Source organism: Dicentrarchus labrax, unplaced genomic scaffold (assembly GCF_905237075.1).
Source record: "Dicentrarchus labrax unplaced genomic scaffold, dlabrax2021, whole genome shotgun sequence".
In the NCBI taxonomy this organism is placed as follows: domain Eukaryota; kingdom Metazoa; phylum Chordata; class Actinopteri; family Moronidae; genus Dicentrarchus; species Dicentrarchus labrax.
The window spans coordinates 25,468,090-25,483,986 of record NW_026136719.1 but is presented as its reverse complement, the minus strand read 5'-3'; the positions used below and the strand labels follow the sequence as shown (position 1 = coordinate 25,483,986).

General features: G+C 39.7%; 1 protein-coding gene and 1 long non-coding RNA gene across 2 annotated transcripts; one reads left to right on the top strand and one right to left on the bottom strand.

Moving 5' to 3' along the window:
- The first annotated feature begins 972 nt into the window (after window positions 1-972).
- On the top strand, window positions 973-15,198 carry mmp2 (matrix metallopeptidase 2). Its single transcript, XM_051380269.1, has 13 exons — window positions 973-1,269; window positions 1,497-1,723; window positions 2,686-2,834; window positions 3,765-3,893; window positions 4,742-4,915; window positions 5,640-5,813; window positions 6,591-6,764; window positions 7,129-7,284; window positions 7,453-7,579; window positions 10,955-11,091; window positions 11,696-11,855; window positions 12,160-12,269; window positions 14,050-15,198. The coding sequence occupies exons 1-13, from the start codon at window positions 1,117-1,119 to the stop codon at window positions 14,151-14,153; spliced, it is 1,974 nt and encodes a 657-aa protein (XP_051236229.1). The 5' UTR covers window positions 973-1,116; the 3' UTR covers window positions 14,154-15,198.
- On the bottom strand, window positions 10,539-11,011 carry LOC127352124 (uncharacterized). The gene is made up of 2 exons (XR_007881040.1): window positions 10,933-11,011; window positions 10,539-10,735 (listed from the first exon to the last, which is right to left on the bottom strand). It is a non-coding gene; the product is annotated as an uncharacterized LOC127352124 (long non-coding RNA).
- Window positions 15,199-15,897: the final 699 nt, after the last annotated feature.

Below are 15,897 nucleotides of genomic sequence, written 5' to 3'. Positions count from 1 at the left end.
ACGCGGTTCACTCTGCCCTCTTTAACCTGATACTGAGGTGAATTTTCCCATCCCGCCACCAGATGTCAATATACCACTTTAAATAACTTTTGGCCCGCCTACAGCTGGGTGTCTGTGTAAGTAATATATTCACTGGTGTTTTATTTACACCAAGAAATAACAGCTTTGTGACTATTACACTAAAGGAGTTCATTAGAATGACAGAATGATTAATTATTTCATTTGATCATGTAGAAAAGGCTATCCTAGAGAAAGGGGAGAGGTCCAGTTTGAGCAGGAATAATAGTTTGGATTAGATTCTTTAGTGGGAGTCAGGAAGCGTCATTACGCCTTTTCTCATGAATGAATATGAAGTGAATCACTGCACGCACCCCTCAGTGTGCATGTTGTAGTCTACCTGCAGGCTCCAGCCCTGCGACATGTCCAGAATATAAAGCAGTAACACAACAAAATAGGCAGAAAGATTGGATTTCATTACTATTTCTTGATGACAGGTCACTGACCCCGAGTTGGTTAACTAATGCCATAAGTTAACTTAACCCAGTTGTGCCACAGGGAGGCTGGCAGCAAAGGAGACAACAACGCAGCATCATGCTGACCTAAGTACCACAAGAAACATACGCCAAAGGATATCTGGGAAATAATAACCTAACTATTCAACAACTACAACTACTACACATTTAGTCCTATAGAGTCCGGTTAATGCAAATTGATAATTGCCATAAACTGACCATCCAGCACCCCCAGTTATTTCCATCCACACTGCATCAGCTGTAATTTCTGGACATAATATCTTTAATTCTTTTCAGTCAGTTACAAAAAAACAAAAAACACAAGGCTGACTGGGAGGTCAAATAAATGACTAAGAATGTGTGTTTGATTGTGTTCTCCCCCGCTCCTATTTCTCAACCTGGAGACTGCGCAGAAAGCTGTGGGGGGAAAAAGTGCGTGTGCAAGCAGAACTGAAAAAGTTCATAGAGCAGTGCAGGATGTCCCGTTAAGGAGAAAAAAAAATCCTGCAGAGGAGCAGAGGCAACACAAGCTGACGGGGTGGAAAGACTGCAACCGAGAGAGAACGGCATTTACCACAGCTAAGACACAGTAAAACAGAGGAAAATGGGCTTTCCGACGATATTTAGTTGTCGTCGGACGGTTCTCAAAGTACTTTTGGTTCAGTTCATCGCTTTTCAAGCAACATATGCTGCCCCATCGCCTATTATCAGGTTTCCTGGAGACGATACCCCCAAAACAGACAAAGAAGTTGCTCTGGTAAGTTTATTGGTTGTTTTTCATAAAACTACGTAAAAGTGGGTTAAACTGCTGGGAAGTAACATTTTGAACTCTTACAGTATAAAAACTCAAATGTTGGGGAATAGTTTGCAAATCATTTGCTTTTTTTTTTTTTTTTTTTTTTTATTTATTTATTGCAATAACTTCATAGAAATACTTAATCCTGGATGAGTCAACCCATTTGTATGTCTGTGTTTCTCTTTTAGCACTATCTGAATAAGTTTTATGGATGCCCACAAGACAGATGTAACCTTATGGTGCTTAAGGACACCCTGAAGAAAATGCAAAAGTTCTTCGCTCTGCAAGAAACTGGAGAGATTGATGTCAAAACTGTGGATATCATGAGAAAGCCCCGCTGTGGCGTCCCAGATGTGGCCAATTACAACTTCTTCCACAGGAAACCCATGTGGCAAAAGAAAGATGTCACTTACAGGTTAGGGAATTGCTTTACCTATACCTTTTCTGGAGTAGTTTTAGATTGTCCTGCACTGGAAGTACTGGATTTTATCCTGTAAAGTATTTTATAATGGGGGTGGGTCCCAGTTCACTGTGAAAATAATGACATCATGGAAGTTTTAAGCAGTATGCCCCATAAGAAAGGTACAAAGTTATTTTAGATGCCTTGCATGGACCACATTAGGGCATCATATATGATGTGTGCCAACTAAAGAAAGATAAAATAACGGTAAAATAAGTTGACCCCACCCAATTTGAGCCCATAAATCAACCCACTAGTATTGAGAAACACAACTTGGAATATGCCTGAGTCACCCCATAACGCCACAATCTAACAGTTTGAATGTCATTCCCAAAGCAGTGTTTAGTGACTGCACAAAAGTATAAATACAAAGCCAGAGTCTGTTTGCTTTTAGAGATGGACCACAGCTTGGCCCCGCCTGACCCACCCACCCTTCCCTCCCCTCAACTTCCAGTCCACCCCACCCCCATCCAGACAGTTACTTCGGCTCTTGCATCTTGCTTCTTGCTAACACCAGCATTCCTACACAGTATGTGTCAGGTCTTTTGTTTTTGTTCTGTTTGAGGTTTACAACAATGTGGAACTGGTTTATTTATATCAGCGGTTCTGTGTGCCCTGATCATTCCAGCCCGTCTGCCTGTGTGTTTGTAAGGAAGACTGCGAGCCAAAGACAATAACAACTAAGAGATCTTAGACTGCTTTTAAGAACAGGACTATAACAGGGTTTGTAGCTCAACAGTGTTTCAGGAGCATTTTCACCAGATGATTCACAGACTGTTATTGGTATGGTGTAGATGGATTGTTTTCCATGATGTGGAGTAGAGAAAATTTGATCTTATGATATTTCTACATGCTTTTCTAAACATGACACCACCACTATTCTGATTACTTACTTTTTGACTCTGTTAACTCTGCAGAATCCTCGGATACACTCCCGATCTGGATGAGGAGGTCATAAATGATGCTTTCTTCAGAGCCTTCAAAGTATGGAGTGACGTCACCCCGCTCTCATTTACCCGCCTCATGGACGGAGAGGCTGACATCATGATTAATTTTGGCCGCAATGGTAATGCATGTATATAGACAACAGACAGTATATAAATACTGTATTTGTAAATAACTGTACAAGTGTAATGAGTTGAGCTATCGACAGGTTATCTCTATATTGTTGGGCAGTGCAGTCAGTATCTATGAACAGGTGGCACTTTGTTGTGTGAGAAACCTGGCACCACTTCTTGGATTCATATTGTGTATGCCTGCCAGTCAAATTTCATCAACAAATTAGATTTATTTTGCATTAAAATATCCCATTTGCCCTAAAAAAAAAAAAAAAAACATGCTTACTGTAGCTATCATCTGTCATCGTTGTCTCAATTCTGATCTCCTGCCTTGGGATATGGGAAACAATCGTGCATGTATGCTTACTTAATGGGGCTCAGGAATGGTATTGCACGTTAAAATTCAAAGATTTTCTCCCAAAGGACTGTTTATGCACTCTAATAACTAAGTTATGATTATATGAAGTTGCCTCCCACTTCCAAGACGAGTTAGGAAAGAGTTGAAGAGAAGTTCACTGCCTTGTTGACTAATGGTGAAGAAGCAATAATCCAAGTTATTACAGTGACTCACGCGGCACATCTCCAACCTATATTTATGAACACTAAAATAATTAGAACTGTGGTGTTCACACGGGTAATACTACTCATTCCAACTAAAACAACCATTTGATATTTACTCACTGGATATTTATTCACAGTGTCACAATATTGCTGGAACACAAACAAAAACCAACCACTTCAGAAGATGTGAAACTCTTATTTTAGGGACATTAATAGTAAAGAGTATTTTGATGATTTATTATGTACAACTATTATTTTCATTTTTTTTGTATTTTCTCTTGGAGCTAGCTAATAGCTTCACAGTTGTACCAGTTGTGCCTGTTTAAAAAAAGAAAACGACTTCTGATTTTGTTAATATTGAATGATGTCATCAACAGAGCATGGAGATGGTTACCCCTTTGACGGCAAAGATGGCCTCTTGGCTCATGCTTTCGCTCCAGGGCCAGGAATTGGGGGAGACTCCCATTTTGATGATGATGAGCAGTGGACGCTGGGAGACGGCCAAGGTAATAGGGAAACACTATTTCCTAAAACCAAAAGCATATTGCAGAAGCTCCACCGTTCCCCACTACAATTGTGATTTGTATAATAGTATAAAATTTGAGTCCATTCGTCTTAACATGCATCGCCAAATAGGTGGATTTTACATATGCATATTTAGTGTTTTATTCAAAACAAATGATAGGTACCACTACAGGTGACATTAAAAGCATTGGTGAGATGACCTACACAGATTTTGACATTGATAATACATAATACATTTGACTTTCAGATACTTTGTTTTGATTTTCTTAACTTTGTCTGAACTTTCTGGCACTCAATATGACGAACCTCAGCCATCTGGAAGCTGAATAGAAAAAAAACCCTCTCTATTGTACGCATTTGTATTTGCACGCATTGACCCAGATAGTTTTATATGTTTCCTATTACTCAGATCCTCTTGTCTGAATTCATCATTTGTGCAGAAGTAATCTATGAACCTATTTCCCTCGCTCAAGTCTCACAAAAACTTAGAACGAGCTGTTTTCTTATTCCATCTGTGCGTTTGTGAGTTATACCCCATTTATTATAATTCATCATATGTGCTTTACCTTTGAACTGTGCTGACTGTTTTTTGAGAGCCTACTTTTTAAATGTCTTCCCATAGTCTAGGTAGCCACTTTGGTTCCATTTAGTTTAAAACAGTATTAAAGTTTACTTGCAGGAACTTGCTTGCTTCAGATAGGCAGTCTATCACGTTAAACATCATGTCACCTTCAAAATTGTTTGGGGAAAAAATGGATGACAATAATATAATATTTAAATGTTTTTTCCTTGTTAAAATGTGTCATATAATCATTGATCTTCTTAACAGTGGTGAAGGTGAAGTTTGGAAATGCTGATGGAGAGTTCTGTAAATTCCCCTTCCTGTTCATGGGCACCGAGTACAACAGCTGTACCTCTCAGGGCCGTGACGATGGCTTCCTGTGGTGCTCAACTACCTACAACTTTGATGAAGATGGCAAATATGGCTTCTGCCCCCATGAATGTAAGTGTGTCCTGTGGTTCTTTTTTTGACGTAACAATATGGCATTGCGATGTCTTCTAACGTATTTCGCTCCAGTATCTGCACAGATTTGGCATCTCATGGCCCCACTTGACCTCAGCAACACTGATGTTATGCCTTACTTGCATCTTGCTGAACGGAAACTGAAGCACTTATTTCTATACTGGCAACATATTACTTTATATCAGATTACTGCTATATTCAAAGCTGCTCTGCTGATTTTGGACAGAAAGAAAGTAGGTTGAACAGTATGCCAGGAAAGTGTTGTTTTCTGTTTGGAGTGGATTATGGAATATTTCTTATCCAACTCTCTGCCCCACTTTAGAACACTGGGCTTTGTTAAACATTTTGTTTATCTGTGTTATGTTGCTGTCCATGGTACTAACATGATCGCATGCTTGTTATATCGAAGTGCCAAAGTACACATGTACTAAGTTGTTTTAGATGATGAGAACACAAGGTTGGACTGGAGCTGTCTGTTCTGTTAAGCTCTTGTATTATTGATATTCCACCTATTTTGCTCTATTCAGATTTCTGTGTCTTACATCATCAATCAGGGGTCAAATGGTCTTAGTTGGTAGCAATGATAATGTAGGAATTGGAGTTTATTCTTTGTAAGCATTGAAAAAATTTGAAAATGTAATATGTATAATGCTACTTGTTTCTCTATAACACTTCTTTGTATTTGTTGATTTTTGTTTTACAGTACTATTCACCTTGGGTGGCAACGGAGATGGCGCTCCATGTAAATTTCCCTTCAACTTTCAGGGAGTGAAGTATGACGGATGCACCACTGAAGGCAGGGATGATGGTTACCGCTGGTGTGCCACCACTGAGGACTATGACCGTGACAAATCCTTCGGTTTCTGCCCTGAAACTGGTAAGTGGTGTCATCTACTGCCTGTTATGCTGATCACATAATAGATTATTGTACCATTCTGTTGTGCATTGTTGTCGTACATTGCCCTCTGTTTAAGTGTGCTGTTTAAGGGTTATGTGCTTGCTTAGATGCATACAGTGCATTTTACTGGCTACGTTTATTTTGATGTGCAGTATATGGTGCCCTCCTGTGCTTTGGTCTACAGGAATGCTCCAGCTGGGGCTTTCGGTCTTGCTCGTGGTCTGCTGAGTGGCTGTGAAAGTATTTTAATGTGCAGTGGCAGGGCTTATTTTCCATTTTGTCAGTGGGACTGGTTTTAAGGTTGAGGTAGTATGGTAGGGAGGGAGAGAGACAGTGAGATAGATGGAGAGAGGTACAACCACTTGAGCTTTCATCTGGTTCTAATTGATTAGGAATGTAGCTTTGTTGTAAAGCTGTGTGCGATAGCTTGTGCTGAATATGAAATTATATATATATGAAAAAAACACAGCTCAAAACCAGTCTTGCCAGATTGAAAATTATCTCTTTGAAAGAAAATCAATTTGGATGGGTGCTTTTTGGTTTTGTGCCCAGTGGAGTAGTTATTGATGTCATGTGTCTTGTGCCAGTGCTTTCATGATGCTGTTTACAACATCATTTGCGCTCCCTTCAAAATATAATACAAACCGAACTGTTCTGAAGAAACATTTTGGCATATGAATGTGTTCATTAGACAGTGCAGTGGACCAGTGATCAACATTTCACATTTGCAGTTTTATCTTTTTCTACTCCCTCCAGCCATGTCAACAGTGGGAGGAAATGCAGAGGGAAGCCCCTGTGTCTTTCCCTTCACCTTCTTGGGAGACACCTATGAGTCCTGCACCACATCTGGACGAAGCGATGGCAAAATGTGGTGCGCCAGCACCAAGAGCTATGATGATGACCGCAAATGGGGTTTCTGTCCTGACCAAGGTATGAATAGTTTATGTGACATTTCTTGTTGTAGTTCTGGGAAGTGAATTTGCCACTAAATGAGGGACAATGAGTGCCAGATAGTTTAGACAATTACAGAAAACTATGCATTACATATTTTGTCGCCCTTACTTCAGGCACATTACTGATAAACAGGGAAGTAGGTTTAGGTTTATCTGTCCTGATGAGGTGAATGCAAGTCATTTGGCACTCCCAATAAACAATATGTATTACCTATGTGTCTCACCATCAGATGAATGAACATTAAGTAAAACCACTGTAGCTAACAACTGAAAGACTGATCCATATTATCCAATTCCCATGTTCTACTTGTTATTAAGGGGTATTCACTGTCTGTTTCCAGGCTACAGTTTGTTCCTGGTGGCAGCCCATGAGTTTGGTCATGCCCTTGGCTTGGAGCACTCTCAGGACCCTGGAGCATTGATGGCCCCCATTTACACTTACACTAAGGACTTTAGACTTTCTCAGGATGACATCAAAGGCATCCAGGAGCTCTACGGTGAGATGAAATGTCATGTGCGGCTAGTTTCCTGGACAGGGATTAAGCCTAATACTAGAACAAAAAAAAGAAAAACATTTTCTTATTAGAAGCCAGGAAAGATTAATGTACTGTGAGTGTAATTACTCCCTCCGAGGTGAAATATTCTGGGAAATCTCTTGTAAACAGGTGTGCCAACAGACAAGCCTTTGCCTCCAACCTCGGGCCCAGTCACTCCAATGGACATCTGTAAAGAGCCAGTTATCTTTGATGCTATAGCACAGATCAGAGGGGAGACCTTCTTCTTCAAGGACAGGTAATCAAATCAAACAAGAAGTCCTAATGTTGTTTTGACATGAACTAGACTTTAGCAAGTGTACATAAGCCACTCTGAGACATGAGGTGCAATGGGGACAATGAGGTTGGAGCAGGAACAATGAATCCATCACGAATCAAGGTTCCTGACCATGTTGTTTGGATATTCTAGCTGCAATGTTTTCATTAGCTCGCTGAGTCATAAATGCAACATGAAGTCCATGTTTGATTCTCTTGAAACTTGCAAGCACTGCCAAAGTCTGGTTGAATTTCCTGTCTGTGATCTACAGGAAGAACGACAAACAAAACCCAATAGCCTGCTTCTAGTTTTATGACTTATGTGTGAAATAAGCCAGCATGGATTTCATAATAATTTCCCCACAAACAATGAGCAGTCTGACGTGAAGTTTCTTGTTAATTATAGTTTCTCTGTGCCACTTGAACATTGTGGTTCAGATGCTTGTTTGTTTCATGATGTGACAATTAGTAAGAGGGAAAAACAAACTATTCCTCTACTCGTGCACTGACAACCAAAATAGTCATCAGTCCTAAACACAGTCCTTTCCTTCGCCGGCGCCAGTGAATCCAAAGTCTTGTAAGCTTACTGTGTCTACTGGCTGACCTTCTGTAGAAGAGGAGTTTCATCAAGTGCTGTGTTTTCGTCAACCGTCTTTGTGAGTCAGAGTGTTTTCCCGTAGGACGGTGAACACCAGCATCACAGCAGCTGAAGTTCGTTATAGACAAATTCTCCTGAGAGTCAGTAACAGTAATGTAACAGTAATGTGGTAGAAATGGAACTGATAGAAAAGACAAACAGCATCCTTGTTAGTTATGATGTGTTAACACTTCTAGCTGTGCTGAAACATCAACTCCTTGCAATTTTAAGGTTAACAGAGCTGTATATCTGTCATGGCCATTTTGGAAATGTGTCCAAAGCAAACAGGCCAGCATACCTCTGTACCAAAGAGTGTAGTCTTTCAGTCAGCCTGGTTTTCCTCTCTGAGAACATTAAGTTAGAAACTGTGAGAAACAGGCCACAATCCTTCTCATAAATCCTGGTTTAATACAGAATTACTTTGCTGTGGCTCTCTTCAGCACATTTGCAATGATCGTCAAAGCAGCACAGACAACCGTTGGCCTGTTTTTGGAAATCAACCTGGGCTGATCTTTATTCTCTGCTATTCTCTGCGGTTCACCAGACTCCTCAGATAATGCTTTAGTAGTCTGAAAATAAAACTTATGAACTATACAACCAATAGATGAGTGCACCTGATAACCATCTGAACTGTTCATTTTATAATGCATATCAATGTATAGCATGGCTATGATCATTAATTGGAGCACACAGATGCCAAAATGCCATTTGGGTGCTTGTGGGGTATTGGTAGCTATGATATTAATTATGTTCTATTTGAGCCAAGGGACTACACCACTCTTTGGGTATTTGCAGCTGGGCTCATTTCAACAGATGTGTAAACTATCATAATCCAAAAGAAATAGTTTTCAGCCATTGAGGAGAGGCACATTGGCCTGTGTACAGTAGCTGAAATATGCATACAGATATTGCATTTGCTTAACTGAAACCTTATTTAGATATTGATATCCAAAGGCCATTTTGCTTCAGGTTCGGCCATGTTCTGCAGCTCACTGTGTTTGTTGGCTCTCTTGTGTTACCATACAAGACTCTGTGTGATATTTTTCTGATTTGATTTTCCTTAAAGTTGCTATGTGAAAATGTGCTGAGAGCTGATGTGAAGGCAAGGGGGAGAAATTGAGGACAAAGTAATCTCAAGGTACTCAGATGACCATTATATCTATCTGAAGGCTGAGATTAGTAAAGTTTCAGTATGGACCTGTTATGTTGACCTTCACAAAGACTTAATGAGTTGCCTGAAGGTCATGTCAGGTTTGCAAGCTGTAGAGCTCTGGTACAAGCAAAGTTTTATAGCTTCAGAGAAAAAGCGCTGCTCTCTGGGTTCCAGGGCTAATTCTCACTTGACACACGCTATTGTAAATGTAAGATTCCCCTTTTTCTGGCTCAGCATATTTATGATGTAGGACAAATCTTGACTTGATACAGTGAGTAATGCTTGTAGCACTCCCTGAGCTCAGCATAAAACTGTGTCTGTCTGTCTGGGGGATTAAGGAGAAGGCAATTATGAAGTCTGTCTTATAGAAACAGTTTGGCCAACCTGCTCATATGCTTGCGTCGTAGCATGTAGCCAACAGAAGCCATATACAGTATTTAGTTTAAGTTGCAATCCTTAAGATTTTAGTCTTGGATATCAAGGACATCAAATCGCACTGGATTACATGCATGCCTTTTCCCATGAATACCACAAATTGAATGGCTATTGCAGAAATAATACTGACCATAATAGTATCAAAAATAGGCTAGTTCACAGAGTACTGAGAACACCCAGTTAACTGCCAGTTGGCCTTTCTATTGAATCTGTTGCCCAAACAGGTTTCCTCTGGACAGCAAGACTGATACGCTCGCTACAGTGTGTTTGCGTGTTGTCATTTACAGCAAATCACATATTTACATTACTTAAACTGTTTTCTGATGTAAAACTTGTGTGAGAAATCCATTTAAGTTTTTTATTACATTATTGTTGCATCGTAATGCATTACCACACAGTTTTGACATTACTTAGATAACACCAAATGCAAGATAAACTGGTTACCATTTTGAAGGTTTGAAGTGTCAGCAATGGTTTGGAAAAATCACTATATTCTGTCCTCTTAACCAAAAACTTAGGCTGATTATTTATTTTTTTGTGTTATATTAAGAGACTAGAGGAAAAGACAGAAAAGCCTCCTGGATATTGTTGGTACATCACATGAACTTAAATAGATCCACAAAAACACTGCTAAATGAATATAATATATAGGTGGCTAATTCAGATTGAAGTATGTCTCTTGTTTCATCCTGACAAATGCAAACAACACTGAGGATATCTATGTATGTTAGTAAAGTTTTATTCTCATCTTCACTTTATCTTTATTGCAACTCATTTTTGCATTTGGCAGATTTTTTTCTCTTCAAAAAATAGGTCAGTGGAAAAGAGTTTGGGAAGCTGCCGTTGTTGTGCAGCTGTGTATTGGAAATCCGGGCAAGATAGGTCTTGTTCCGCTGGCGTCTGCAGCCTTAGTCCTAACGAGAACCAGATGCTCATGAATCAGGCCATTGTGGCTGGCTCGGCCAGTGAAGCACTTGCACTAAAATCTCCTCTTACACACACACACACACATACACACACACACTTCCCCCACCTCCTCATCACCCCCTCAGCCCCTCTTTCTCTCTCACTCTCATTTCATCCCCAGCTCATCAAGCTTACGATCACTCACCCGCTCATTCTCTTTGTGCCAGGTTCCTGTTCAGGTCAGTCAACTTCAGAAGCAAGCCCAATGGCCCAATGCTAGTGGCCACCTACTGGCCAGACCTGCCGTCCAAGATAGATGCTGCCTATGAAAATCCAGTGGAGGAAAAAACAGTGTTCTTCTCAGGTACGCTGGAGAAAAGACACTGCGAAGAAATGGCAGATTTAGACATTGCTGAATATTGATGTCAAATTGCATGAACTGTGCACCCTGTTCCTATCCTCCCTATACTTCTGTGGTAATCACAGAAACAGACAGTTCCACTTCAGTGAGTAACAAAAAGGTGTCTTCACTCTTTTACCATTTGGATGCCTTTCCCTTAACAGTCAGGCGTTTCTACGAACTGAAACATTAGGAGAAGCAGGAATGTTGGCTCAGCGTGTAAGAGTGTGGTGTGCACTCTTGGGACACTTAAGATATTCAAGCATAGTTATTAGTGGTTTATGATACATTCTTCACATTTTACCAATATGACAACCTTCCTGAATACTAATGAAATTTACATAATATATTTGCACGCTTTGAAGACATTAACAGCAGAGCTGGTTTGGGTATAGGAGAAACTTACTACCCTGATTGGTTAAGGCATGATCTCAGACTGATGATATAATATAATTGGTTAATACATTTGGAGGAATATGTTATAACACCCTGATCAGATGGTTCTGTGTTAAAAGAAGGTTGAAGCCATGGTTCAATGTTTTTTTTTTTACTTGTTCCTCCCTCACAGGCAATGAGATGTGGGTCTACAAAGCAGATGCATTGGAGACAGGTTATCCAAAGAGGCTCTCCAGCCTTGACCTCCCCACTGACCTGCAGCAAATTGATGCTGCTTTCAACTTCAGGAAGAACAGGAAGACTTACTTGTTTGCTGAGGACAAATTCTGGAGGTGAGGAGGAGCAAAGCTACTGAAACTATCTGTGAGCCTTAAACCCTTGTCTGATGGACCCTAGCTTGTTTGTTGATGTCAGCACCTCTTACTGCAGTACTGGGCTACATCTGGAGCTGGTTAGTGTTCAGTGTGACCTAATCTGTACTGCAAACCACAACAGCTCTGTTAGCCCTTGCCCAACATGGAGATTCACAGTGTTGACGACTAACTGCTTTATCTCCATGGAAAAGTATGAGTAGTGTGTATGTGTGCGGAAACTGTGTAGCGCTCATTAAACCATGCACTTTTACTTTGTGTACAGATACGATGAAGATAGGAAGAGGATGGACCCTGGCTTCCCCAAACTTATTGCTGATTCCTGGAATGGCCTCCCAGATGGCATAGACTCTGCCTTCAGTCTGAATGGCATTGGTAAGAAAAAAATAACTTATGAATTTAGAGGCTTTGTATGATTTTAAGAAGGAACATTTGACCAGAAACTTGCAGCATGAGTTATAAATGCATCAACTAAACCCTTTAGAAAATTAAAGGACCATAATGGAAGTTTTGCAGCATGGTTCTTTGATGATGGGAAAGTGCAAACCATGTTTTGGACACTAGAATAAACAAAAACATAATCAGAGGAACACAGACGGTGTTACAGTTCATCCTGAGGAGAAGAGGAATTTACGTACCACATTTTGTAGCAATCCATCTACTAGTGTTTCAGACTTTTCACTTAAAACCACAAATGTCAACCCTGTAGTGACACTAGATAAAATGTCAGAGGATCATTATAGAAGTCATTATAAATTCATCCTCTCTGCCTCTTCAATATCTGTACTGTATTTTACTAAAAACAACAATGGTGGTACTAAAGGAAAGGTCAAGGGCTTACCAAAGTCAGTCTCCATGGTCCTCTAGAGACCATGAATGTTTGTACAACATTTCATGGCAATCCATCAAATAGTCAGAAATAGAGAGATAATTCAGTCAGGACCAAATGGTGAAGTGAGCAAGACACAGACAATGCTTTCCCTAGACCCGTGTGGATAGTGTGACTAAAAATGATCACATCATTCTTTGACAATATGAATTCTGCAAACATAAAGTCATCTTTTACAACATGAAATAAATACTACACCAATGTACCAGTCACTCTCGGAAGGGCTATAAAATAATTATAGAAATAAACCAGCAATGATCAATGTATTGGTTGTATATCAAAGAATAGAGACAGAATAGCAAAACATATCCTCGGCCCACAATTTGTTTCTGAGTCTTAGGGGGAAAAGGATTTATGGGGTTGTGGATTAGGGCTGGTGCTCTGTGCTAGTTTACCGTCTTCAGACTAGCATTCCTTCTGGTTAAATTACAGGCAAATCCAGACAGCTTTATCAGCGAGTCGGGCACTGTGCCTCTGTCAATAAAACTCCTTATATCCCACAACCCAGCAACCAATAAAATGCAATTTAGCGTCATAACCCAGAAATGAACAGTTTAGGGGAACTGACTGTTCGATGAAAGGAAGTAAAACAGGCCAAAGGGAGTGCTGAAGTTAGGGAGTCATCTGTGGTCTGATGTTGATAGAAGACAGAAGGGAGGCAGTTGCTTGATATTGCCCAGTTTTGAATTTGCTGTGAGTGAATAGCCTACCACACGATGGCTAATGTTCATTTTAAGAAGAAGAAGAATTCCTTTAATATGTATTTTACTCATTGGTGAGCAGTGCATTGCAACTAGAGTGCAAGAAATATATGGTGGTGAATTTTCATTATAATACCACCGGTAAACTTCCTCTGAGGCTGTCACTGTCAGCCATGTACCCTTGAGGTTAGAGGTGGTATGTACATTTTTGTCTATGGCAAGCAACTGGGGATTTTTCCATTACTGCTCTCCTAACATACACACATTACCGTAAGCATCACATAGCCCCTCCCCCACACAGTAAACAAACATATTACTATAAAGCAAGTCTGTGCCCCTCTACAGAGGTGCCTCTGTATGCTTCCTGATTAGTATGATTCTGAGAAAGAGGCTTAACATTTGCTTCAGCAGAGCCTGAGACTGATTCTACAGTTAGTCTATGCTTTCGTTGAATCTTGATCATTTTACTGTTATTTCATGGTTGTGGTACATGGTTTTTTACTTGTTTTACACAAGCAATTTAAAATATTTTAAACACAGTGTGCGTTGTGCTTGCCTTTCACAGATTACAGCTACTTCTTCAAAGGTAACCACTATTTCAAACTGGAAGACAACAGCTTGAAGATTGTCAAGTTGGGTGAAATCACAAAGGACTGGCTCGGTTGTTGAGCAATTCCAAAATGTCTCGCAACTGGCTAATTCCTGTATTGACATCTGGCCTCATGAGGCCATAGTGTGGTACACAACTTGCGATCACCGCAGTGCACACTGTTGTAAGTTTTTATCCCAGCAACTCTACACGCTTCTGTGGGAGTCCCTTCCAGCCTGTATAACCAGCCTCCAGCTTTGTAGAAAGGCACCTTGGGACCTTATACACAGGCTGAACATAGGCAACTGGATACTTGCTATATTACTGTGTGATATTGACTTTTCATTTTTAATGCTGATGCAGATTTATTACAATATGTACCCCCGTTTTATTGTTTTATAGTTTTTTTGTTTGTTTTTTAAAAACTCAGACATCAGGTATGTCCACACTGCATTGAACGCAGTGCTATACTGTGCTGTGAGATATTGCCGTTTTATGCAAATTTAATTTTGAAAGGCTGTTTTTGACCATATGAGGAATTCATGTTGGCTTAGAATTACTTCTATGTCCAGTGTACTAAGTGCAGTTTTATAAATGTTTCACTTTTAATTAAGTAATTGTCTCATTGTTATGCAATACATTTCAAAAAATGAATTTGCACAATGTGTTTGACCGAAAATGGTGCTTTAGAGATTGCTTTTTGCATATATATATATATATATATATATATACACATACATACATACACACATTTTATATTAATGTCCTCTGGATGTCAAAAAGTAGTATTTGCAGGCACACATTATTCTTCATTTGGTTAGCACTTTGTATAGGACTATACATGGGAACTGCTCAATATGGAGACCAAATTATTTTGATGGCAACTCCATGTTGCATTTCCCTTCACTTATGGTACAGAAAGATAAAGGCACAGGTTGCCTCTAGAGGCTGTATTGGTTTGCTGCATGATGGAATCATGACAAGAGTACCGCAGTAGTACTGTTTTATAATCTTTTTTATAGTCTCTTTTCTCTTTTGTGTTTTAACAATACAGTCATTGTGGTTTCTGTTGTTTTTAATGCTTGTGCACTTTGTTACTGTCATCAATAAAGATGGTCAATATAATGTGGATCAGTGATACATGCTTATTGGCAGGAATGGAATATAATATTCATAGTGTATAATCACCTGAATATAGGAATCCTGTTTTCGCTACCTTAGAATGAGCCATTTTATCTACACACCATGGGTTGCCTTACATGCAATCTGTCATGTTGAACCGCCATGTTTCTACAGTAGCCCAGAATGGACAAACCAAACACGTTTTTTTTGTCCACCGTAGTTCCTCCTACACACGTTACAGCCTGTTCTCATTCCTAGGTTGTCAAATGAAGATGCCAGCGATGTTCACTTAGTTGCAATCCGCAACTTGACTGCTAGATGCCACTAAATCCTACACACTGCTCTTTTAAGTAAAAGTACATGCTGTAACAATTATCAGCACAATGAACTTGTATCACAATTGAAAATATTCCCCATGTAGAATGGCCACTGTTAGTGTTTTTATAATATTTGTTTATGAAGTGATGCTATAATGTGTGGCTGGCAGTGGTGGAGCATGTTTGAACTCCTTTATATATTGAGGGGTGGTCAATGCATTATATTTTCAAGCTCATCATTAAGTTATTGGAAAATCTGATTGTAAAGTAGTACAGTGTTACAATAGAGGAATAGCATGAAGTAGCGTATAATGAGTATGCCACAGATTTGTACTGTAATGAGTAAATATTTACTTTCCACCACTGCTGAATAACACTTAGGAGA

Coding starts and splice junctions, on each gene's coding strand:
- mmp2 (XM_051380269.1), top strand. CDS start 1,117: ATGGGCTTTCCGACGATATTTAGTTGTCGTCGGACGGTTCTCAAAGTA. Junction 2,835..3,764: donor GATTAATTTTGGCCGCAATG/GTAATGCATGTA, acceptor TGTCATCAACAG/AGCATGGAGATGGTTACCCC. Junction 4,916..5,639: donor TGGCTTCTGCCCCCATGAAT/GTAAGTGTGTCC, acceptor TTTGTTTTACAG/TACTATTCACCTTGGGTGGC.